This window comes from Podarcis erhardii (genome assembly GCF_964252035.2).
Source record: "Podarcis erhardii genome assembly, chromosome: 2".
Taxonomy (NCBI): Eukaryota; Metazoa; Chordata; class Lepidosauria; order Squamata; family Lacertidae; genus Podarcis; species Podarcis erhardii.
The window spans coordinates 85,063,564-85,090,086 of NC_138498.1; the positions used below are offsets into that span (position 1 = coordinate 85,063,564).

The 26,523-nt window shown below is 47.0% G+C and overlaps 1 protein-coding gene across 1 annotated transcript in view; it reads left to right on the forward strand.

Annotated features, from left to right (window-relative positions):
* CELSR3 (cadherin EGF LAG seven-pass G-type receptor 3) overlaps positions 1-26,523 on the forward strand; it is a 90,843-nt gene that overhangs the window by 9,709 nt on the left and 54,611 nt on the right. Inside the window, exon 2 of the mRNA XM_081850976.1 lies at positions 20,685-21,317. Within this exon, the coding sequence (XP_081707102.1) occupies positions 20,685-21,317 (633 nt within the window). The remainder of the gene's footprint in view (positions 1-20,684; positions 21,318-26,523) is intronic.

Consider the following 26,523-nt stretch of genomic DNA (forward strand, 5'->3'; position numbering starts at 1 on the left):
TTGAGATTCAGCAAGCAGGAAAACTGGCTTGGGAACCCTAAGGGCTAAGCTCCACACAGGCCTTCCAACCAACTTCTGAAATTAGGCTGTCAGTCAATTATTTGACTGCCGTTGTAAAATCACAGCAGTTTGAATGCAGCTTTCCATCATTCCTTCATGTAAACTGGGATGAAGTCACTTAGGACCACTGACAATGATCCTATGGACTGCATGTGGAACCGCAAGGACTGTCAGAAGTCTACATGCCATCCTCTGCAACTTGATTTTTCCTGAGGTGGTTAAAAACTGGTATCAGGGTGAGGAGATGGCTGAAATTCACATAGTAGAATGTCTTTGAAGATCTGGAATTCTCAAGATGTCATGGCCATCTAGAGCCCCCGGAATGCGCTTGCTGTCAAGACTTCAGCTTGAAAAGCTTCATGTGTGTTTCTCCACTGTAGTCAATCAAATTACCCTGGAGCTGAGTTCACCCTCTGTTTTGTGCCAGATGTTTCTCTGGAGGGGTCCCATCTTTGGGATTTGCTCCCTTGTAGGTCTGCCAGAGCTCCAGGCTAGTCATTTTCAGGGTGTCATGCAAGCTGCATGTATTTAGGTTAGCTGTTAATTAACAGTTTTGTAGTGTCCTTGGATTGTGTGTTTTAATCTCCGCATTTAAAGTTTCCAAGGCAAGAGGCACTTTAATTAAATTAGTAATAATGCATCGTGAAAGCCAAATTTGACCTGATTTGCAAAATCACTTAATTCCCCCAAATAATCACCAGGAACTTTAAAGAGCTGTGGATGCCTTGCAGAAGAAAATAACAGGGAGGGGGGGACCAAGCAAAGAAGCATTTGCTTCAAAAACAAGCAGCTTTTGTTTTTGCCATTCCTCTTTCTTTCACAGAGCAGTGAGCAATCGGAAGCATTTTAACCCAGAGGTATATGCCAATTAAATTTGGTTAGTTGACATCCTGGTACATGTGTTTTGGATTGCGAGTTTAGTCCACAAAAATCCCATGAAAACATACAGACTTTAAAGATGAGTCATTTTCCTTCTTTTATGACCTGAAAATCATTGGTCTCTGTGTGTGATATCCTTCGTGCCTGCCTGGGCAATTATGGGCGCCTCCAGGCAAACTGCTTATACAGAATCCATCCTGATTTGCTTGCACAAAACTTAAACAAAAGTTAGGCCAGTCTTTTGGGAGCATCCATCGCGATTTGCTTGCAGGGTGTTTATGTGTCTTCCCATTAATCATTCATTCATTTCCAGTGCACTTTCCTAACCACAATAAGTCTGCTGGGTTGTCTGTTGTTGTTTTTAAAGTGGATTTGTTGCACCAGTGCTAGAGTGCTTTAATCAGTTTAAATTGTACAAATCTAAACTTTTTCTTGAAAACAGCGGCAGTCTGGCACCCCACATCCTTGTTGCTGTCACTACTGCTGCAACTTGGATTTAATGCTGTATATGGAAGAGGAAAAGCTCTTAGTCCTGGTGGGGAGGGGGGTTGGGTTGGGGGGAGCACATCCTGCTGAAATTATTCTGATGTAGGGCTAAAACATTGCACAGTTATAACCCCACACCGTTAACTGTCCCCTGGAGTGCTTCCGTACTCAAAAGCCAATATGGATGGTCCCGCATTAGGGACCAATTAGTTCCATCCACTTGGACACAAATTCATGGCCACAGCATCCTTTTGTCAAGGCTAGAGTGCTCTTTTGTGTGTAGTCCAATTGCCCTGGGTAAACCGATCCGCCAAGAGGCATCGTTTCCCAGCACTCAGTGTGTGTTGAAAAATAGAAATGCCGTCGAGCCAAGACCAATCTCCTTTACCAGTCACTGTAGCATGTGAACGGCATGAAAAGGGAACCAGCTAGTGCAAATGTTAGGACAAGATCAGCCCCACTTCCCAGTTGCTTTCCTCCTTGCAGCTGCTCCTGAAAGTGCTCATGTGCATAATCATGTGTATGATTTGACCGGTGGTGCATAGATCCAAAATATCTATCTATCTATATGTATGCGCAAATGTGTCGCTTCATTTCATAGGCGCCAATTGGCAAGGATGGTGTCAAAGCATTAAACACCCCCGACAAACATTTGTGCAGGAAATAACACTGCGAGGCCAAAAAAGCAACCCCAGCTCTTGCTCCAATCCTCACATATCAAGTGCCTTTCCCAGCACAAAAGTATTATTTGTGCCAGGGGTGGCACCTGCCAGATCAGAAATGGTGTGCAGTTCTCTCCTCTGCCAGGCCAAACAGCAGCTTGCAAGATGGGCAGGCATGAGAGGTGAGAGGCTATTCCTAGAAGTCTTTGGACTATCTTCTCATGTTGCACTAAGAGGGTCATATACCAGGTGGTCCAGCCCTACCTAGGACTGGGACCAGTTGGGATTCAACCTTCCTAATTTGATTTTCTAGATACTCTGAAGGTCTTCCACTGTTGAGTTGCTAGTGCTGAACCACAAGTTGTCATTGTTGTTTAGTCGTTTCGACTCTTCGTGACCCCATGGACTAGAGCACGCCAGGCACTTCTGTCCTCCACTGCCTCCCGCAGTTTGATCAAATTCATGCTGGTAGCTTCAAGAACACCATCCAACCATCTCATCCTCTGTCATCCCCTTCTCCTTGTGCCCTCCATATTTCCCAACATCAGGGTCTTTTCCAGGGAGTCTTCTCTTCTCATGAGGTGGCCAAAGTATTGGAGCCTCAGCTTCACGATCTGTCCTTCCAGTGAGCACTCAGGGCTGATTTCCTTAAGAATGGATAAGAGCCACAAGTTACCCCTGCCCCAAACCCCTCCTCCGCACAACTATTAAGGGTGTAGTAGTCCATCTGGACACGGGTGGCACTGTGGGTTAAACCACTGGGCCGCTTGGGCTTGCCTATCGAAAGGTCACGGTTCAAATCCCTGTGACAGGGTGAGCTCCCATTGCTCAGTCCCAGCTCCTGCCAACCTAGCAGTTCGAAAGCATGTCAAAGTGCAAGTAGATAAATAGGTACAGCTCCGGCGGGAAGGTAAACGGTGTTTCCGTGCACTGCTCTGGTTTCACCAGAAGCAACTTAGTCATTCTGGCCACATGACCCAGAAAAACTGTCTGTGGAAGCGGACAAGTGCCGGCTCCCTCGGCCTGTAAAGCGAGATGAGCGCCGCAACCTCAGAGTTGTTTGCAACTGGACTTAATTGTCAGAGGTTCCTTTACCTTTACCTTTTAGTCAATCTGGCCACCCTACAGCTATGAACACAGCTGGATTTTTATTCCAAGTGTGGATTTTAGGTTGGGCAAAGTTCTTGTGTGAAAAAGCCTAACTTCCTCTAGAAACAATGGACTGGAGAAGTAAATTGAGTGAGTTCAGACTTATCATAGATTTGAATGACGTCCGGTTTGGGCCTTCCCTTTTTGCATCAGCAGCCATTTCACTGAATGCAGCTGAGCTGTTGACTTCTGTGGTAGTGGTAGTGGCACCGGCCCTGTGGAACGCCCTCCCATCAGATGTCAAAGAAATAAACAACTATCTGACATTTACAAGACATCTGAAGGCAGCCCTGTTCAGGGAAGTTTTTTAATAACTGATGTTTTAATGTATTTTTAACCTTCTGTTGGAAGTCGTCCAGAGTGGCTGAGGAGACCTAGCTGAATGGGGATCGTAGAAATAATAAATTATTATTATATATTATTATTATTCTGTTCTAGGCTAGGCTGAGAAAATGTAATCACTCTTGTTGTCTCTTAAGGGAGAGCGTCAATGGACCATGCAGTGATGCATGTGAGCATCCACCCGCATTTAGCATGTGGCCTGTGTATGTTTTGTAAGGAGACGAAGAGGAGCTTCCTTCCTGGGGGAATTGATCAAAGCAGCTGAGCATTGATCCCTTTCCCCATTTGTATCATCCAGTGCCATGGATCCACTGGCTCATCCAGTGCCATGGCTACAAGGGGTGACTACAGGGGGTGCTAGCTGGGGTGTTGTTGTTTTTGCCCTGGGTGAAGCCTCCAAGGCATGAATAGCCCACCCTTTAGCCAAAAAGGTTCACAGAGTATCTTCTGGATCCAAACCTGAGACCAAGGGGTGGCCCCTGGTGATGTCACAGACCCTGGAGACAGAGGTTAATTGGGAGAGGAGAGGGGAGGGGAGAAGGGAAGACACCTCCCAGAGTTAATTTGCAGCCAGTTCCTACCAAGCTGAAGCTTATAAGCTGCAGGCACAGTCAAATGCGTCGAGGTGTGTGTGTACACAAATGTGCGTGCTGGGAGTGCCAAACTGAGTCTTTGACCCGGATGAAATAAAGCCTAGTTTCACCCCTGGGCTCATCCGCACTTCTGCTTGCCCAGCCACTTTCCCCTGGGGAAGGCCCTGCTTACTGCTGAATCAGCAAACGTCAACTGGGTTTTCGCCAGAGTGGCATTAGCTCTGATTTAACGCTAAAGGGAAAGGGCAGAAATAAATGCTCAGGCCCATGCCTAGAGGACATGGGACGAGCAGGAAAGTGCTTGGACCTGTGATTTCTAGGCAGGGGACAAGCATAAGTGTGGATACTCCCTTTGCCACCAACTGCTGCCTGGGCTCACTCCTGTAATATCCCAGGAGCAGAGGAACATTCCGCTTAGCTCTCTGCAACCATAACCCCACTCTAGATGCGCATAAATGCTTGGCAAAAGCCACCGTGACCTGTCCATGCAACCACTTGCTGTGCCTGCCTTCGTGTGCCTGCAACTACATGTTGAGGAAGCTCCCTGTGGGAGAGGAACATGAATATTCACCAGCCTCTGGCTCTTCATCAGTTGCCAGGGCCTGCGTTTGTCGAGAATGGCTGAGGCTCTCTGATTAAAATTACTCCTGGGGGGGTTGGCGCTTCCAGCAGGCTTTGGGCTGCCTTTGTGTGTCGATTGAAAGGTGGGGAGGGGGGTCCTCCTCTTAACCATCTGCTTCCCTTTAATGTCGAACAGATTGTGAGTCTGGGCAAGAGGCCGGAGCTACCAGTCAGGATTGCACTGCAAGCGCTACTCGCAACGTAACATAGCCCCTAAAAATAACCCTCGTAGCGTGCATTTGCGTGTGTGCTTCTGCATGTGCACATGCACCTGTTCTGCCCACAAGATCTCCTTGCTTGCACACAGTGTTTGATAATGACGCATTGTTCCCAAGAAAGCTTGCAAGAGTGCCAGTTTACCACTATGTGCTCGGAGCTATGCGGGGAATGAATTGGTCAGAAGAATTGACCGCTCCCTTAATCCTAGAGACCTCTGTCCAGAACTGAATGTTTGGTAAATGCTGTTCTCCTCCCCACTTTACAAGATATTCGATGAGTGCCGATATGTGTTGCTTTCCAAGCCATTTTCTCCTAGGTGGGTTTAATTTGTTCGCTCACTTCTTACAGAAGAGCCAGATGACATCGCCGTCGAATCCCTACAATCCAATGTTCTCTCTGTTGTATCTATTTAAGACTATCTATAGACTGCTTGGTTGTAAAAAAAACAACCAAAGCTCTAAGCAGTTTACAAAAAGATAAAGTATTAAAATTATAGATAGAAAGCAGGCATTTAGAAATGTTCAAAAGATGGTTAACAGCTGCAGCAGTTAAAAAGAAATAAAACATACGTAGCTTCAATGTGTATGGATATGGTAAAGGTAAAGGGACCCTGGACCGTTAAGTCTAGTCATGACCAACTCTGGGGTTGCGGCGCTGATCTCGCTTTATTGCCCGAGGGAGCCAGCGTACAGCTTCCGGGTCATGTGGCCAGCATGACTAAGCCGCTTCTGGTGAACCAGAGCAGTGCACAGAAACGCCGTTTACCTTCCTGCCGGAGCGGTACCTATTTATCTACCTGCACTTTGATGTGCTTTCAAACTGCTAGGTTGGAGGAGCCTGGACTGAGCAATGGGAGCTCACCCCGTCATGGGGATTCAAACTGCCGACCTCCTGATCGGCAAGCCCTAGGCTCTGTAGTTTATACCACAGCGCCACCTGCGTCCCTTTTTATGTGTCTGGATAGGCAAGCCTAAATAAAAATGTTCTAAGCGGGCATTCGAAATAGCACAGTGAACTGCTGCAGTCAAGCCTTCCCAGTCCAGGAATGCTGTGGCTATTGCAGAAATCGCAGGTGGTAAAAGATGCTTCTACCCACCGAGACTACCTGGGCCTCCAGTGACTGAGCTGGGTCCAGAAGCACCCCCAAACTGTGTACCTGCTCCTTCAGAGGGGGTGCAGCCCCATCCAGGGCAGGGAGTTGACCAGTTTCTCTGCCAAAGGAACCACTCACGCACAGTGCCACAGTCTTGCCAGGATTCAAGCTCAGCTTATCTTCTTTCATCCTCCACTGCATCCAAACACTGGTCCATGGCTCACACAGCCTCTCCTGAGACAGATCCTATGGAGAAATAGAGCTCAGTGTCATCAGTATACTGATGGTCCCTTGCCCCAAGACTCCTAATGACCACTGCCATCAGCTTCATAGAAATATTCAGTAGTCCTGGGGATAGAACAACCAAGGAAGCAGAAATCGTTCTCCCAATGCTCCTGTCTGGACTCAGTTCCACAGGAAGGGCCGGAACCACTGTAACACAGTTCCTTCCCTCAGTTCCCATTCTATGAAGCCAGTCCAGGGGGATACCTTGAAAAGCCACAGAGAGGCTGAGAAGCAAGGTTGCTTTCTATAAAGTTCATCCATCAGGGCATCCAATGGCAGCTCAGTGCTATGGCTGAGTTGTGTGACATGGCACTTTAAAGACAACCACAGGGCCCATATAGAGTGGCAAAATGCAACTGTGACTTCTCTTTGCTACTGAATCTTTAATAAATCATTGTGGGCAACTTCCAGGCACAACTGGCCATTTAATTAGTTGCTTCCTACTCAAAGCCTAAGCAGTCCCATTCTTCTTCTTCTTCTTCTTCTTCTTCTTCTTCTTCTTCTTCTTCTTCTTCCCATCATCATCATCACAATTGCACAGTTATGATAATATATAAATAGTAAGGTTGCTTGGGCTACAAGAAGGAAACAACTACCGTATTTTTTGCTCTATAAGACTCACTTTTTCCCTCCTAAAAAGTAAGGGGAAATGTGTGTGCGTCTTATGGAGCAAATGCAGGCTGCGCAGCTATCCCAGAAGCCAGAACAGCAAGAGGGATTGCTGCTTTCACTGCACAGCGATCCCTCTTGCTGTTCTGGCTTCTGAGATTCAGAATATTTTTTTTCTTGTTTTCCTCCTCCAAAAACTAGGTGCGTCTTGTGGTCTGGTGCGTCTTATAGAGCAAAAAATACGGTAATTAAAGGGCCACCAGGAAACGATTAATTAAAGGACCAGATGGTGTCTAATATTCATGGGTTCCAGAGAGTAGGTGATGGCACACTAAAAGGTTGATTGCCTCCCAACCTCGCTGCTTGAGATGGCCGTTCTGCCTTGCCTCCTCTCAGGAAAGCTGTTTCTGCTCTGCAGCTTGCTTTGCATAATGAGGAATGCCATGCTCTGTGTGGGGAAGGCTTTTTTCTTCTCTGTTTTGCTGCATCAGAGGCATCAGCAGCCCCCCTGTCAGCCTAATGGTCCATCTAGTGCTGTCCTGCTTACTCTTTGCCTGTCAGCCCCTTTCCAGAGTCTTGGGCAGGTGACTTCTCCAGCCCATCCTCCTAGTGTCCCTAAGCTGTCAGTGCCAGGGTTTGAAAGCAGGAACAGCTATATGGAAAGTTTACCCAGGTCCACCGAGCATCTTTCGGTTGTTTCCATCCTTCATTTAAACCCACTGCCATAACCCAAAACTATCCTTGTGCAGCAGCAGCAGTGATCCCTGACACACTGTGACCTGCTGGGGCAAATCAATGTTTGCTATCGATAAGGTGCTGCCTGGCCCAGATGTGAGCGGTGGGAGAGGGCACTGCAGCTGTCTGTTCCACAAAGGGCAAAGGGCAGGAACAGGCGGCTCCAGAAAGGGGCGGGAAGAAGAGGTGGCTGGGCCTCTGGGAACAAGCGAGATGGTATAAAGGCCATGGGTGGGGTCAGGGGTGAGCATGGAGGAGCAGCGGGTGAGGTGCAACGTGAGGCCCAGGGAAAGTGTTTCTCTTTGTTCTTTGGAAGGCGAGAACCAGGAAGTGGATCTTTGGATGCCACATTGAAAAACAGAATTACTTGTGTTTGTTTTTGTCCTTCTTCTGGTGTAATATTCAAACAGGGAAGTTGTGCATCTCTCCCACAGTGGAACGGATGATCTGCCCACAGAGCAATTGGATGGTGCTTGAGTGTGTGGTGCTGTTGTTACGTTGTAAGCGTTTGAATACATCTCAATCTGGTAAATCCCTGTTGGGAATCTGCAGGGGAATCCCCCTGTATGTCAATCTGAGGTGCCTACAGGAGGAGTAGCATATAGATATGATATAATCTGGTCACAGGCCATATGTCTATTCTTTTAAATGAATTGGTAGTTTGTTTATTATTACAGTGGTATCTCGGGTTAAGAACTTAATTAGTTCTGGAGGTCCATTCTTAACCTGAAACCGTTCTTAACCTGAGGTACCACTTTAGCTAATGGGGCCTCCCGCTGCCGCCACGTGATTTCTGTTCTCATCCTGAAGCAAAGTTCTTAACCCAAGGTACTATTTCTGGGTTAGCGGAGTCTGTAACCTGAAGCGTCTGTAGCCTGAGGTACCACTGTACATGTATACATGTTTTATCCTCACAACAACCCTGTGAGGCTGGTTAGGCTTCGTGGCTGAGGAGGAAATATTTAGAGTCATTAGAAGAGACAAGATGTGGATTGTTCTATGCACTAAAATAAAGTGTAATTATCTCAGGGAATATTTCCTCAGTTTTGAAGGGTGAAGGACTGGATTTACTGTGGAGTGTGTGTCTGCCATGTGTGCACACCCTAAAATTTTATAACAGCACAATCACGAGAATAGAAGAAGCATCTGAGATGTCGAAGGCAGACCTTCCAGTTTGTAAGTGCACCTACAGGCCCCAAAGCATTAGCAACCCCAACACCATGAAGTCCAGATTTAGAATTACTTGACTGTATTTCTTTCCCTGAGGCAGAGGAGTAGGTGGGGGTGGGGAAATGTCTTTCTCAAGGCATGAGGATGCACAGCAGAATTTCCTGCTTTGGTTCCACATGAGGCTTAAAAAGGGATGATTCAAAAGAGAAATGAAAGCCCCCTGTGCTCCACACCCCCTACATCTCTGACTCCGCCATCGAGAAGATTAGTTCCTGTGTTATTGCACAGGTGCCTCTATTTGCTCTCTTATTCCTCTTTCCTCCCTCCACACATTCCCACCCCCCTTCCACCAGCTCTGTCTTATCTCCAGAGCTCCAGGGGTTGTTGGTGCCAGCACCTGAGGCCTCCTCTGGAATTTTCCAGGGCTGCCAAAGGAAATCTCACTCTTTAAAGGACAAAAGAAGAAGAAGGGGAAGGAAGAGCTATTTCCATCGTTAAATCTTCCTGAGCTGTTAACTTCAAACAGGAAAGGGAGGAATCAAAGTGCTTGTGTCTGGGCTCTGTGGCTGCCAAGGGAGAAGAAGACAATCAGACCTGAGCCGTACATGGAGGGGGTGCCACCAACTGGCTGCTATTCGGGTCAGCAGACGGAGGGCATTTCTCTCTCTCTCTTTTACAACACTGTTTCCTTCCTGGAATATTAGTTCCCAATTAGAGCAGCTTCAAAGTGTGGCTGTGATGGAAGCACCCTTGCTTATTACCCTGGCCGTATCCATGGCTGGCTGTTTCTGCTTCCACCAAATCCTGCAAACATGATAGTATACCTGAAGGAGCGTCTCCACCCCCATCATATAGCCTGGACACCGAGGTCCAGCTCCAAGGGCCTTTTGGCGGTTCCCTCGCTGCGAGAAGTGAGGTTACTGGAAACCAGGCAGAGGGTCTTCTCGGTAGTGGCACCTGCCCTGTGGAACACCCTCCCGTCAGATATCAAGGAAACAAACATCTATCTGACTTTTAGAAGGCATCTGAAGGCAGCCCTGTTTTGGGAAGTTTTTAATGCTTGATGTTTTATTGATTTTTTTATATTCTGTTGGGAGCCACCCAGAGTGGCTGGGGAAACCCAGCCAGATGGACGGGGTATAAATATATATTAGTAGTAGTAGTAGTATTTACAGGGGGACTTGCACCAAGTTCCCTTACAGAGATGTTTCTGAACCATGAACACCAGAAGAGGAAAGGTAGGGCCATATCTAGTGCTTAGGCATGCTCAGAGTAGGCCCATTGAAATCAATGGACATGATGAAGGCTGTGATCCTAACCCCACTTTACTCTGGAGTCAATAGACATGACAAACTGATCCTATGTGTGCTGCCTTGGATCAGACCAAGGACCGCCTCTCCCCATATGAACTGCCCCAGACCCTCTGAGCATCATGTGAGGCCTTTTTTCATGTGCCCCCTCCTCGAGAGGTCTGGAGGGTGGCAACACGAGAACAGGTCTTTTCTGCAGTGCCTCCCCGTTTGCGGAATACTATCCCCAAGGAGGCTTACCTGATGCCTTTGTTACATATATTTAGGCATCAGGTGAAAATGTTTCTCTATCAGGCCTTTAATTAATCAGGCCTTTGGCTGATTAACATTTTACGGCTGTTTAAATGTATTAGTGGGAGACGGAGTTTTTTGGGTATGTTTTTGTTTTTATTATGTATTATTTTGTGTTCTTGTTTTGTATTTTTATGTTGTGATCTTTGGATGTGATCTTTACATGAAGGGCAGTCTACAAATTTAATAAATAATAAGAAGAAAATGTCAATAAAAAGCTGCCAAATCCAGCACTCTGTGCAAATATTCTACGACTTGGTTGTCCATCAGAAATGGATTCGTACTCCAGCAGCGGAGTCCTGCCTAGCTTATTCCCACTTCTGATGTAGGAATTGATTAGGTCTTGAAGGTAGCAACTGAGGTGCAGGAAAAGCCGACTCCTTTGGAAACATCAGCTGTTACTGCAGCTGCAGGTGGGATATCAGGCAGAATGCAAGAGCGGCTTTTGATTTCAAGTTCAGGGCCTGCGTGCTGTAGGGCAGCCTTGCCCAGTCTGGTTTCTCCAGATGTTTTGGACCACAGTCCCCATCATCCCCTTATCTTTGGTCATGAGTCTGACCAGAATCGTAGTCCAGAACAGCTGGAGAGCCCCACAATGGGCAAGGCCCATTTAAGGGATGGAGCACAACTTGACCACATGGCACATGTTTTGCATGGAGAAGACCTCAACTTCAATCCCTGATGTGTCCTGTTGAAATGAACAGGCAACAGAGCAAACAATACTGAGCTACATGGATCTAATAACCTTACCTAGTATAAGGCAGCTCCCCCTATTTCTGTCCTGTATTTAGGAGGTCATTTCACTGAATCCCTCAGGAGGTTAGCACCTTCTTTTAGATCTTTAACAGTCACACAATAAAGTGAACATTCAGCGGGTGAAACATTTCCTGGCCTGAGATGCCGCAGGGGGGAATCTTCTCTGCCTCTTGACAAAGCCCTAACCTCCTAGGGAGCATGCAGCATTGGCCGATTGCCTGAGCTTTCTGTATTGGTTTACTATTCTACAGACACCTCTTCAAGGGTGTTTAGCAATCCCATGGATGATGTGAGCTAATGCATTAAAGACGTCATGGTGCAGAGGACCTCTCTTAGGAAAGGCAGTCCGGCCTGTGTTCAGATCCCCATTCCCTTCCAGCTCTAATGCCTCTGGCTGCTTTTAAAAAACGGTGCATTGATAGAATGTGGGAAATGCATTTGCAGCTTCTGCAGGGGGCAAGTTAGTGGAGTGTGCTGGCTAACCTGAGCTGTCAGACAGAAAATCCTCCGCTCAAATCCCAATCAGCCATGAACTCGCTAGGTAGCCCTAGGCAAGCCTCCCAGCCTGTCATCTGTGTAATGCGTATAACATACCCTACGTGATAACTTTTGGGATGTCTCTGAACAAATACATTCCCTCTCGAATATTGGCCTATACAGTGATACCTCAGGTTAAGTACTTAATTCGTTCCGGAGGTCTGTTCTTAACCTGAAACTGTTCTTAACCTGAAGCACCACTTTAGCTAATGGGGCAATCCTGCTGCTGCCGCGCCACCGGAGCACGATTTCTGTTCTCATCCTGAAGCAAAGTTCTTAACCCGAGGTACTATTTCTGGGTTAGCAGAGTCTGTAACCTGAAGCGTATGTAACCTGAAGCATATGTAACCCGAGGTACCACTGTATAGGGAGGCTGCAAAGTGCCTGGAGCCCTATATGCATGCTAAACGGGATTAATCCACACACCTGCCTGTGCATCTCTCTGAAACGCAGGTGGGGTTTTGCATTGGATGTCGCTGCCTTTTGCAATCCAAAGCATTGTGGGTGGTGGCAGGGAGCCAGCCTTGATGCTCCCCAGACGAGCCTCCCTTGCAGCCTGCCGTCCAGCGTGACAAGTGGAGCACGAACCCCCTTGTGGGTCTCCCCGGTAGACAGGGCCCATTTGTTGTGTGCTCTGCCTTGAAGTCTAGGTTATGTCAGCGCTGCGGGAGACACCAGATGCAATTATCTGCCATTCTGCAGGGCTGGCAGCTCATGCATAGAGAGGGGAGCGGAAAAGATGCTCCCGCTGTGCCGTCCCTGCAATACAATGCCTCCCTATGTGCCGTGTTAACAGCTCATGACCCCCGGGCTTTTCCTGTCACAAGTCTATTGAGGAAGCTGGCTTAGGTGACAGAGCCCAGGGCTTAAGCTTGAGCCACTTTTCATTGCCAGGCTTCAACCTGGGAACAGGAGGAGTGGGATGCTGATACAGAGATGTACCTGTATGGCTTGCTGAAGATGATCAGCCTGCCAGCCCTCTCTTAGCACCTCTCCCAAGGTCTCTTCTGTCACGTACGGTCACCATATATATATTTTTAAGTGCTCAAAACTACCGAGCTTGGTACAAATATGCAATTGACAAGGCGCTGCCTCCAGTATTGCAATCCATAGGAGTAGTCTGTAGAGATGTCTCAGAATTGCATCTCTGCAGTGGCACCATTAATATAGGGTAAGGAGGGGGGTATTTCCCCTTTTGTTTTTCACACCGCAAATGATGATTTCTGTGTCATTTCTTTATGAGGACATTTATATCCCACAATGCCTCCAAGGTGCTCGAGGTGGGGTACACAGCTCTCCCCCTCCCTGTTGTATCCTCACAACAACCCTGGGAGGTTGTTTATTTATTAAATGCCTATACTGCTCTTTATCCAAGGATCACAGGGCAGTTTTGGCTGAACAATGGTGATTGGCCCAAAGTCACCCAGGGGGCTTTGTGGGTAGGTGGGATTCGAACTCTGGATCTCCCCCAAACTTGGGTCAGTGCTCTAACTGGATGATTCCATGCCCGCCCCCACCTATATCCGTGGCCAACTCACGAGTTCTATTTACACAATGTCTTGTTATGAGCAATGCAATGAATGAGCCCACCTACTCAATCTATCGTAATGCCTCCTAAGGCATTGCTTGTTTATTTAACACCCTCCAAATGCTTTGCAAAGTCCAGAAAGAAAAGGACCCCTGCCCTGAAGAGCTTACAGTCTAAAATTCAATATAGAGGAGATAAGAAAGGGAAAGGATGTAATAGTAAACAGGAAGAAGAGAATGTGCATGTATTTCAGTTGCAAGATTTTATTCCAACTCTACCATAGTGGCCTATAAGCTTTGAAGGTGAGAGAGGAAATGAACACACCCTCCAGGTGTCTTTTTTTATTGTGTAGTTGTGGTGATTTCTTGCTTGTGACAGTATCAGGGCAGTTCCATGGAATCCCGCTTTCCAGAACTGTTTTTGTCTGCAAAGGTTCCAGGGCAGACAAAATGCTTTGTTGACCAACAAGTCCACACTGAATTCCTGTAACTTTTTATAGTACAAATATTTGGATGCTATCCCACTTTTGTCCCACTGCAGGGCAAGAGACAATGATGCAATGACAGTGCAGGAGCAACTCATGAAGGGAAATGATGTGTGGACAGTCCAGGATAAATCCACCACTGATGCACAAATATTGCTTCAGTGGCACGATGCAGGATACAACCCTGCAAACAGCAGTAACAACAACGCCAGTCAGGAGGGACCCTTTGAAAGTCCCGACTACACTGTGTTGCTGTTTCTAATACATTTTTTTAAAATCGTTCCTCTGTAATATTGCAGAACATGCAGTCCTCTGTTCTGATCCTCGCTTTGAACTAATTGTGTTGATGATACTGCCACAGAGCTTATTGGACTCCACTGTGCCTGTTTGCTAATGGAGTGACAAGTTGTGGCTGTTGTTGCTGTGACTCATCTAAAGCATCTGCTCTTCATATGCTGGGAGAGTGCGGAATCACAAAAACACTTTGGCAAGAACTTTATTAGATATGTTAATGGCATCTTAAGAATCATTAGTTTCGTCAAGCTCTTGAGCATCTTCCAGTTGAATGAAGCCTGACTGAACTACAGTAACTGAGTGCAGATAACTTTTTGGGTGCTTGGGGAAGGGCTCACATTCTAGATATGCATGCTAAAGGAAAAGATTTGTCTACCTTCCACCTACTGCAAGGTAACTGACCTGTGTCAATGTTGTCACTATGGTTGCTGCTAGAAATTAGTTGCAAAAATGCTTTTAAAATATACATATTTTTAAACAGTTTATTATGTTTTTTAGGAGTGTGCTGGATTTCTTTTTGATTCATAGCTTCTAGCAGCGTTCCTCAACCTAGTGTCCTTCAGGTGACTTGGACTACAATTCTCATCAGTCCTTGCCAGCATGATGTATATTTTGCTTTGCTAGTTACCTTGAGTGAGCTTGTCAGAGAATGATAGGGGGAAATACTAATGAAAATTTGGACACAGTCTTCTCACCCTACCCTACCAATCTTAGTCTCTCTCTCTCTCTCTCTCTCTCTCTCTCTCTCTCTCTCTCTCTCTCTCTCTCCACACCCTCGTGAGCCTCTGAACTGTCCTACAGATCTGGTTCCCAGCAAGTACCAGTATACATAGAGTAATCTATGGGGAAATGTTTGTAAGCAGTTTTTTGTGTGGGGCTGTGTGGAATCACATTGCTAAGAGTTGGATCAGGTTATTTCTGGTATTTCTTACCTACTCTCCCCCTTCAGGTCCCAGAGCAGGTGACATAAAACAAAATCCAATAATGAAACAATGAATATTCAACAAACCATAAAATGACAGCAATCAAAGCATAAAACAAATACAACTAATAACACCATTTACAGAGAGGACAACCAAAGACTTATGGTGTAAGTCCAAAAGACTCTATAGGGAGTGAGTTTCACAGCTTTGGGGCTGCCACAAAGAAGGCCCTGTAGGCTTGGGGAGTTGCTATAGGAGAGACAGGATTCAGATGTCCTGCTGCACACCTCAGCATGCAGAATTCATCACAAAAACCTTTAGAACAGGGCAATCTAGGATTGGGGAGGTATAATTCCTGGTGTTTACAGGGTGTGGCACATGAGTGCCATGGCTTATGTAGCTAAAGCAGCAGCACCTAGGCACAAAGGGGAGATATTGGAAGGCTTGGGAGAATCCCAATGTTTGCAGAAGCCTAATCAGGACTGAGCATGCTCAGTGGCCACAGAATGTGGGAGGGGGCATTATTGGTTTGTTTTTGTTTTATTATGTATTACGTATTTTGTGTTCTTGTTTTGCATTGTTATGTTTTTAACTGCCCTGTGATTTTCAGATAAAGGGCAGCTTATAAATTCATAATAGAATAATAGAATGTTGACTGATTGTGGAGGGGGAAATGGATAACCAGGAGCAGGGGCTGGAGGGGGGCGGCTGGCATCCTGAACAGGCAGCACACCTGTAATCCGCTCCTCCACCATGTGGAATTTGTGAGAGAGGGCCATAGAGCATCTGAGTTGTAACCCCTAGGTCTCCAGGTAGAGCTGAGAAAGAGTTCCTGCCTAAAACCCTGGAGAACTTCTGCCTCTTAGTACAGACAATACTGGGCCAGCTGGAACAATGGTCTGACTCTGGGTGCGGGTGGCACTGTGGTCTAAACCACAGAGCCTAGGGCTTGCTGATTGGAAGGTTGGCAGTTCGAATCCCCGTGACGGAGTTAGTTCCTGTTGCTCTGTCCCAGCTCCTGCCAACCTAGCAGTTCGAAAGCATACCAGGGTGAGTAGATAAATAGGTATTGTTGTGGCAGGAAGGTAAACGGCATTTCTGTGTGCTCTGGTTTCCGTCACGGTGTTCCGTTGCACCAGAAGCGGTTTAGTCATGCTGCCCACATGACCCGGAAAGCTGTCTGTGGACAAACGTCGGCTCCCTCAGCCTGAAAGCGAGATGAGCGCCGCACCCCATAGTCGCTTTTGACTGGACTTAACCATCCAGGGGTCCTTTACCTTTTACCTTTACCTGACTCCAGATAAGGCAGCTTCCTATATGTTCCTAGAATCTTCTCTCCCCCACCTGGTGCTAACTCAAAAAGTCCTCTGTGCAGAGTTAAGGCAACTCGCTACCTGTTGACACTTGCGGGCACCATTATAACTGTTGTGCAACCACAGCGCATTGCCGAGGGCGCAGAGTTCTGCTAATGCAGTGGCCGCTCTGGCTGGATGTCCCGTGGTGCTTTGTTATAGCTGAGAGGAGCGCACACTCTGGTTATAAATAGCCACAGCTGCACCTCGCCATTTTTCAGCTCCGGGAGAAAATATGAAATGTGTATAAATAAAAGCACAAAGAGAGCAAAGACATATGGGCAGGGAGTAATGGCTTGACTTCTTATTCCTCAGAAACTCTTTTCCAGGAGGGGACCATTCCATCACAGTCATGCCATCCCGTGGCCTGCTCTCTCTCTCCCCCCCCCCTCTCTTTCTCTCTCTCTCCAGCTATTGCCGAAGACTGTCAGAGAGAGGGGGAGTTTCAGGCTAGGAAAGAGGGCACCAGCAAAGAGAAACAATTGTCCATAACACAGGTCCAAGAGTAGAAACATGAGAATCTGTCTTAGACCAAGCTGAGCCATTGGTTTATATTGGGATATGCTCTGACTGGCTGCAGCTTCCCAGGGTTTCAGGCAAGGGTTCTTCCTAGATCTACCACAGAATGCTAACCATTTCTCTTCATTTCTCACCCCCCACAATCTTAAGTTCAGTTCCACACATTTCGACACCCGTATGTGATTTTATTCTAAATTCCTCGTGCGAAATCCACTAGCAAACTTCTCCTAATAAAAGCATTTGTCTGCAATTTTGCCAAAAAATACTCATTTTTGCAAAAACATCCCCCCCAATAATGCATTTTAATGCCACTTTCACTAATATATGTATTCTAATGCACACTTTACCTTAGTATATGCATTTTTGTACACTCAACTGGAGAACTGCATTGCAAAATTCGGAGAAGTGCAAATTTTGAAGGATGACTGTGTTTCAGCTTGCATACTGTTCCAGAAAGTGTGAATGAGTGTCAGCGATGGGGAGGAGCCTGAGAAGTGGGGGGATGCATGGGCAGAGGAGGCAGGTGGGGAGGACGATGATCCAGGGGGAGGGGCCAGTGATTTGTGGGGTTCTGTGCCATCCACGAGGCACCTGCCGGTGGTGGTGAAAGAGGGGAGTTGATAGGAGGAGACCGGGCAGCCAGAGAGAGGGTAGAAGGAGACAGGAAAAGAGCTGTGCTGGGTCTCAGAGTCTGGGAAGGCTGTGGCGCTCTCAGAGAGATTTGTGTCTTTGGAATCCCCTGAGTTACTCCCACTGTTATCGCCATGCTAGAAGGGAACAGTTAGAGAGGAGCCTTCAGGTCTTTGATTGCACAGAGTCAGACACGGGAGTTTAAGAAGGTGGGGTGGGTCCTACACTGTGGCTCCAATAGTCTGAGACGGGGCACAGGTCCACGGTCCTAGGTTGCCTAGACAGCTAGCTCAGGGGCTGATCTACTATGAAACTAATGAAGCTTAAGTTCCGGGCCCCTAATTCTTGAGAGACCCCAGAAACAACTTTAGTCCACATTGCTTAAATAAAATGGGTTTAATAGTGCACAACTCAAATTGATTTTTTGGTTGCATGTATTTCAACTATCTCACAGCTTGAGAGTTAGTAGCACAGATGTTATAAAGGTTGTTATAGACAACCCCATTTGAAGAAGATAACAGTGGCTACCCAGACCTCATTGGGGGCCCCATAACAGTACAGTGGTACCTCGGGTTAAGAACTTAATTTGTTCTGGAGATCCATTCTTACCTGATACTGTTCTTAACCTGAGGTACCACTTTAGCTAATGGGGCCTCCCGCTGCTGCCGTGCTGCCACCGCATGATTTCTGTTCTCATCCTGAAGCAAAGTTCTTAACCCGAGGTACTACTTCTGGGTTAGCAGAGTCTGTAACCTGAAGCGTCTGTAACCCGAGGTACCACTGTACAACCCTTCAGGGCTCCAGTTACTTGTCCTCGCTGGTCTGGGTGTGTTTGGGACAAGGAGGGAGGTTTACCTTTAGCCCCATCCCTAACCCTCATACAGCCCCCATTCTGCTCCAGGAAGTGAAGTGTAGCTGGCAATCGCAAGGCAAGCAAAGCCACTAGGCAGAGAGCACTTGGTGTGTGTGTGTGTGTGTGTGTGTGTGTGTGTGTGTTAAGACAAAGTGACAAATAGCATGCGAGTTAAGTCTGAAGATGGAGTACTCCATTTGGTGGTGAATGGCAAGGCTCCTTATGGTGATTGTAAAACATTGCTACAGTCCTGTAAATTTCCTCCGTCTCTTGCTGAGTATCCATAAGCAACAACCCTGCCCTGAAGAGCTTACAGACGAAAGATGTATTTCAAGGCAAATCACTCATGAGATTCTAGCAATGTTTTTTGCAGAAGTTTGTGCAGGCCGTGGAAAAGCATGCCGCAGGGACCCAGCTCTCTCCTCTGGTCTGAGCCGCTGGAGTCTGGAAGCTGCAATTAATACCAATAGATGGCTAACAGAGACAGAGGGAGCTGTATTATGCCAAAACAGAGGATTAGTCCATTGGTGTTGTACCACTGAGCCACAGCTCGTTGCCTTCCACTTTCCCCAGCACACGGCCTCACCTTCCATTCCAATGCATCCCTGTCCATATGGCTGTGAACAGTCCAGAGCCACCCCCTTTTTAAATTCCCCTGGTGCTTTCAGGTGCGAGTTTAATACTGCAAGCAAGCCATTGAGTTGTGGCAAATCAGTAATTGGCAACAGACTTCTTTCTTATTGGATTTTCCCCAGATTAAATGGGACTGGGGAAATATGGGGTGGCATTTTGATGTGTGAAAAACCTGTGTGCATTAGAAACACCAGTCCCACATCCACACTATATATTTAAAGCAGGCATAGGGAAACTCGCCCCTCCAGATGTTTTGAGACTACAACTCCCATCATCCCTAGCTAACAGGACCAGTGGTCAGGGATGATGGGAGCTGTAGTCCCAAAACATCTGGAGGGCCGAGTTTGCCTATGCCTGATTTAAAGTGTATTTAAAGTATGCAGTCCCGTCCCCCCAAGGATCCTGGGAACAGTTGTTTGTTAAGGCAGCTGGGAACTGTAGCTCTGTGAAGGCAAAACTACAGTTCCCATGATTCTTTGGGGAGGGGGAGCCATGCACTTTAAATGTGCATCAGGTGTGCTTTAAATGCATGGTATGGGCATGACTTGTGTCTGTTCCACCATAGCTATATATTTTATTGTAGAAACTTGGGCCATAACTACCTGAGAGTAGAACTCTGCTCATAGGAGAGTCTCCTGCTGGCTAGGCTGGTCCAGTGCCAAAGAGGGCAGGCTCCTGCAACTTTAATCATTGTATAGAAGCTGCAGGAGGTGGAAGGAATTCACACGAATCACCTGCCTTTTTATACCTGTGCGCGTCTGTGAGATGCATCGGATGAAGTGGGCTCTATTCAACGAAAGCTTAGACTAAAACTGTTAGTGCTTAAGTTGCTGTAGTGTTCTTGGTTGGTTTCACCAGATGATTGGTTCACTATATCAGAAGTGACCCTCCACATGTGCATTGTTCCCCTTAGCTGCCTTTATGGGGGACAGAGTGTTCTATGCTCTTGATTTGTGCTTGCGATAATCCACTTCCAGAACCCCTGCTCCTCCCTCCCCATTCAGAGACTCCCTCCCAAAGAAATACAGTAAGCAAAACTCATATTCCCATACATAACACCACAACTTTTAGCAGTGTACTTCTGAAAAATACATTCCTGTTACCCACAAGCTTTGGAACTGGTCTGTGGTTTCCTGGAGGATTGGTAAAAGGAATAAAGCTCTGCCGTTCTCCCGCAAAGATATGCACCCGCATTGGTCAGCCTGGACACTGAAGTCCAGCTCCGAGGGCCTTCTGGTAGTTCCCTCACTGCAAGAAGTGAGGTTACAGGAAACCAGGCAGAGGGCCTTCTTGGTAGTGGTGCCTGCCCTGTGGAATGCCCTCCCATCAGATGTCAAGGAAATAAACAACTATCTGACTTTTAGAAGACATCTGAAAGCAGCCCTGTTTAGGGAAGTTTTTAATGTTTGATGTTTTATCGTGTTTTTAATATTCTGTTGGGAGCCACCCAGAATGGCTGGGGAAACCCAGCCAGATGGGTGGGGTATAAATAATAACAAAATAAATTGTTGTTGCTGTTGCTGTTGCTGTTGCTGCTGCTGCTGCTGTTGTTGTGCTTTGCTCCTCTTGCCACTCTCAATTTGTGAGCCAATTTCTCTTGCATCAAGCGTTTGCGTTTGAAGCCCTTCCTGCCAAACCCCTGTCCTAACCTCTCCCTTCTCTGCCCTGCAGACGGGATCCACAGTGTGACAGCCCAGTGCGTCCTGCGCGTCATTGTCATCACTGAGGACATGCTGGCCAACAGCATCACGGTGCGCCTGGAGAACATGTGGCAGGAGCGCTTCCTCTCTCCCCTCCTGGCCAACTTCCTGGAGGGCGTGGCCACCGTCCTGGCCACCCCAAAGGAGGACGTCTTCATCTTCAACATCCAGAACGACACGGACGTCGGCGGGCAGGTGCTGAACGTCAGCTTCTCTGCCATGGCACCCCGCAGTGGCCATTTCTTCAGCTCGGAGGAGCTCCAGGAGCAGCTGTACATGAAGCGCATGACCTTGACCGCGGTCTCCATGCTGGAGGTGCTCCCCTTCGACGACAACGTCTGCCTCCGCGAGCCCTGCCAGAACTACATGAAGTGCATCTCGGTGCTCAAGTTTGACAGCTCGGCTCCCTTCATCGCCTCCGTCTCCACCCTCTTCCGGCCCATCCACCCCATCACGGGGCTGCGCTGCCGCTGCCCCCAGGGCTTCACCGGCGACTACTGCGAGATGGAGATCAACCTCTGTTACTCCAACCCCTGCCGCAACGGAGGGGTCTGCACCCGCAAGGAGGGCGGCTATACCTGCATCTGCCACCAGCACTTCACAGGTAAGGCCGTGGTCGAAGCTCAGCAAAAGCTCAGCAAAAAAGGAGGCTTGATGTGGGAGGGGGGGCAGCCTTTCCCCAAATGAAATTCTGCTCCCAGGGGCTTCCATATGCCTACTTAGGACCAGGCGGAGTCCGTGTGCCAGAGGCATCCACATTCTGCACTGAGGATACTAGACGTGCTTTATTTGTGTGGGTTCCTGTTTCATGGAGAGAGAGTGGACTCTGATCTGCCTCCTGGAATATTCTTACTATAGAACATGCTTGTGGCCGCCAATACCATATATCACCGGTCCTGAAAGACCTACATTGGCTCCCACTACGTTTCCGAGCACAATTCAAAGTGTTGGGGGCTGACCTTTAAAGTTCTAAATGGCCTCAGCCTAGTATACCTGAAGGAGCATCTCCACCCCCATCATTCAGCCCAGACACTGAGGTCCAGCTCCGAGGGGCTTCTGGCGGTTCCCTCACTGTGAGAAGCGAAGTTACAGGGAACCAGGCAGAGGGCCTTCTTGGTAGTGGCGCCCACCCTGTGGAATGCCCTCCCATCAGATGTCAAGGAAACAAACAACTATCTGACTTTTAGAAGGCATCTGAAGGGCGGAAGCCCTGTTTTGGGAAGTTTTTAATGTTTGATGTTTTATCATGTTTTTAATATTCTGTTGGGAGCTGCCCAGAGTGGCTGGGGAAACCCAGCCAGATGGCAGGGTATAGATAAATTATTATTATTATCATCATCATCGGGGATGCGGGTGGCGCTGTGGGTTAAACCACAGAGCCTAGGACTTGCCGATCAGAAGGTTGGCGGTTCGAATCCCCACAACGGGGTGAGCTCCCGTTCCTCGGTCGCTGCTCCTGCCAACCTAGCAGTTCAAAAACATGTTAAAGTGCAAGTAGATAAATAGGTACCGCTCCAGCGGGAAGGTAAACAGCGTTTCCGTGCACTGCTCTGGTTCTCCAGAAGCGGCTTAGTCATGCTGGCCACATGACCCGGAAGCTGTACGCCGGCTCCCTCAGCCAATAAAGTGAGATGAGCGCCACAACCCCAGAGTCGGTCACGACTGGACCTAATGGGTCAGGGGTCCCTTTACCTTTATCATCATCATCATCATCATCATCATCATCATCATCATCATCTTGCCTATTACTTTTTTAAATAGCCATTTTTTTAAATGTACATTTAAAACACACCGCTTGCTCTCAAGAATCTTGGGAACTGTAGTTTACCCCTCCAAGAGCTACCATTCCCAGCAACCTTAACTACCAACAGTTTCAAGGATTCTTGGTGCTTTAAGTGCATGGTTTGTGCACAACCTCTGTTACAGGGGCTTTAAGTTACAACAACTGTGACTAGAAGAAAAACTTTCCCTCAATCACCTTCTCGCAAGATATTGGATTATTGGTCTGCAAGCCTGACTAACCAACCAAAGCTTATACCAAAGCTGCTTCCAAACGGGAGGCTCTGAGCGCTAATAAATCACTGCTTTCCCACTGTAAGCTATAAGTGGAATTGCAATTGACTTTCTACACTACTGGGGATATTGCACTTTTTCTGCCTGTTCATGGGCACAACACAGCAGCTGTGGATGGGGGAGGGAAGATCCAGCCCACCTGAGCAGCCATTTGGAAGTGGGCAAGGCAGAATCCAAGGAATCCCTTTTTAAAAAAGGGGTGGGTGGGTGTGCACGGATGCCTAGCATGTATTCATTTAAGCATGATTCCCCATTGCTACCCATGAAATGCCCATAAACAAAAGTAGTTAATGTCCGTTTATGACTGGAAGCATTTAATTGGTGAGGGTGGAATAATGTTGCTAAAATGGCGGGGGCTGAAAAGTGTCCCCCCCTTTATTAGCATTATTTTGCTATACAGTGGTACCTTGGGTTAAGTACTTAATTCGTTCTGGAGGTCCGTTCTTAACCTGAAACTGTTCTTAACCTGAAGCACCACTTTAGCTAATAGGGCCTCCTGCTGCTGCCACGCCGCCGGAGCCCGATTTCTGTTCTCATCCTGAAGCAAAGTTCTTAACCTGAAGCACTATTTCTGGGTTGGCAGAGTCTGTAACCTGAAGCGTATGTAACCCGAGGTACCACTGTAAATCTCTAACGTTCTTTTATGTAAGTGTTATTTAACTAACATTTCATTTTTAAAATCAGAATTGTTGATTGAAAGAGTTTAATCAGGAGGAAGAACCCATGGTGATCAGGTCCTCCCCGTTTATTCTTTTAGAAAGTTAGCATTGTAAAACTTTCCATTCAGCGATATTGTGCTAATGTTTTATTTATCTTTTTTTAAAAAAATGCTGTTCACTCAAGAGCTTTAAGGCTAACTGGAAAACCGATGGTCTGCAGGGCCACAGGTCCTACATCCCTATTGTAAGGGCTGGAGTGGTGGGATCCAGTTAAGTTCCCTGCCTGCTTGTCAAAATTGGCACCGCTGGGGTGGGGAGATAAATATCTGGTCTGCAGGCTAGAAATGATTCCCCATTCTTGCTTTAGAGCTTTGGGTTTACTATAATGTAAGCACTCGTCTGCCAGCAGGTGGAGAGTAGCAGGGAGCCAGCTGGGAGAGGAGGAAAATGTGATGGTGATCGGCAGGTACTTTCCATGTTCCATAGTCAGGCTACATGGTCAGCAGCAATGGAGAAGATTTTCAAGCAGACCTAGTTACTTACTAGCAGGGTTCCAGCTTAAGGCTCAACAGGCAGGCTGCCTTGCAAAAGAAGGTAGCGAGAGAATTGCAGAGATGGACAGGCTGTGAGTTATAAATCTTTACAACCACACTTTCCTCCAGGATAATTGTTCATGCCAGTCTGCTCAAGACTGAAAAGTGCAGGCTCTAGGATGGCAACAGAAGGGGCAGAGGCTGTTGTGTGTTACAGCAAGAGCTTAATGCACCAAATTAGAAATACAGACATCAGGGTTGTGTTCCCAGAGTCTGCTTGTCATCGGAGATGAGAATAATAGAACTGTAGAGTCAGAAGGGACTACAAGGTTCATCTAGTCCAACCTCCTGCAATGCAGCCATCTTTTGCCCAAGGTGAGGCTCGTACTATGACCCTGGGATTACGTGTTTCATGCCCTACCAACTGAGATATCCCATGGATGAGAGGTTGTTCTCAGGGCTGCAGGAATAACTGAGGTTGAAATGTTGATTTCTCCAACAGATGCCTAGAGTTTGGAAGTAAAATATACTTGAAGAAACATCATCAAATATCTGTGTACTTGTTCTTGGGAAACCTGCTTAGTATTCCAATGTGTTACTTAATGCTGTCCTAAGAAAAAGGTCGCTTTAGGCATAGACACAGATCCCAGCACGTTTCCAAGCACAATTCAAAGTTATATAATAATAATAATAATAATAATAATAATAATAATAATAATAATTTATTTATACCCTGCCCATCTGGCTGGGTTTAGGGCTTTAAATGTCAGCACCAACACTTTGAATTGTGCTCGGAAATGTACTGGGAGCCAATGTAGGTCTTTCAGGACCCATGTTATGTGGTCTTGACTGTTGTGTTCCAAAGGTTGCAGAGTTGTGACAGCAGTTTTTCTGTTGCATTAATCAAGCTTCTTAGATGTTCCACTGGGTAGTCAGACTGGGACTCCAGGCAGCTTACACAAATTAAAACACAGAAGGTTTAAAACATATAAAAGAGTAATTAAACTATAACAGAACTACAACAATATAAAGAAACTAAGTTTTAGCCAGAGTAGACCTATTGAAGTTAATGGACCTAACACAGTCATATTCTTTCTTTATAGTAGATCCATGCCGAGTAAAACTTAGCTGAATGGACTTTAACAGGATTTAAGCAGCCTAATGGTTTACAGAAATGCAAGCCTGATCCTGAGCCTTTTATACACAGAAGGAAGGCCTTCTGAGCTTAATGAGGCTTCGTTCAAGTAATTGTGACATGGTCTTTTCATGAGGAGGATGGATGTGAAGATAGGCATTGCAGTTCTTTCGCTTAGATACACACACATGGATGGTTTCTTGCATCTGAGACAGCTATTAACATATCATCCCTAGCAAGCCTCCTGTTCCCTTGATCTACAGGGTAGATCACGTATTCACTGGACAGACAATCAGGAACAGAGGAGCCAGGGGCTGGCGGTTGATAAAAGGATGAGGCAATGGGTAAACTGGCTTTGCACACCTCGGCCTGCCAGGAGAGAGAGATGCACCTCCAAGCCTGGCTGGGGAAGAGATAAGCAAAGTCAATGGTAATTAACCCTGAGCGTCTGAAGTGCAAGCCCACATTAGGAGGGGGGTTAATGTGCACTTGCTTCCCTGTCACTTCCTGGCATCTCCCCCATTTCCTTAGGAGAGTGGACAGGACCAAAAGAACAGAGCAAAGAACCAGTGGAGGAATTAGAGGAGGGAGGGGACGGTTTCATTCTGCCCCTCCCCTTACAGGCTGTTGCTAAGTAGCTCTGTGCTGAGCTGAGCCTACCCAACAGACGGACTGGTGGGTGAAGAAGTGCCTCCCCATCAGATTCTCTGTGTTTATCACTCTAGCTATTTATGTTATTATTTTGAATACTTATATCCATTATTTAATTTGTAAGCCACTCAATAGGCTTCTGAGCAGTTTTACAAGCGTAAAAATCAATTGCACTGAAATACAAAGCAACCTCATTCAAACATCTATCATTAGAATCGGCAATAAAGCAAACCCATTAAAACAACACAGCAATGAAAACAGGAGACATAAGGTGAGCAGATGCAGAGGAAGGCAGGGCCTTTGGTATTTCTGAATAGGTTTCAGGTTTTCTCGCCCATGCATGGCAAGCTTTGCTTGCCAAAATCCCCCTCTTCTGTGAAATATCTTCCTTTGTAGTCAGTCAGCCTGGTGTGCAATCTTGCTGCGCATGAGGGGTCTTCCTTTTGGGCCACTGCTTCTGCACTTCTAATTTTTAGCATTACTGTGGGTAAGCTCCTGGGTCGCCAGGCCACAGCGCAGAGATGCTGCTTTCACCTGTGCAGTGGCCGTGGGAGGCGAGGGTTGCCTAGACCCGCTGCTTCCCCTGATCATTGCCTGCTGCAATAGGTGAGAGAGAACAGGGTAGGAGAAGTCACACTTACCCTTTCTCCCATACTACTTCGCAACTGGCAAAGGTATGAGCAGCATCTGTGGTATGTGAACTGGGACCCTATAAACTCCCATGCGGTGATGCTCAATACCTGGAACTGGCAGGCCAAG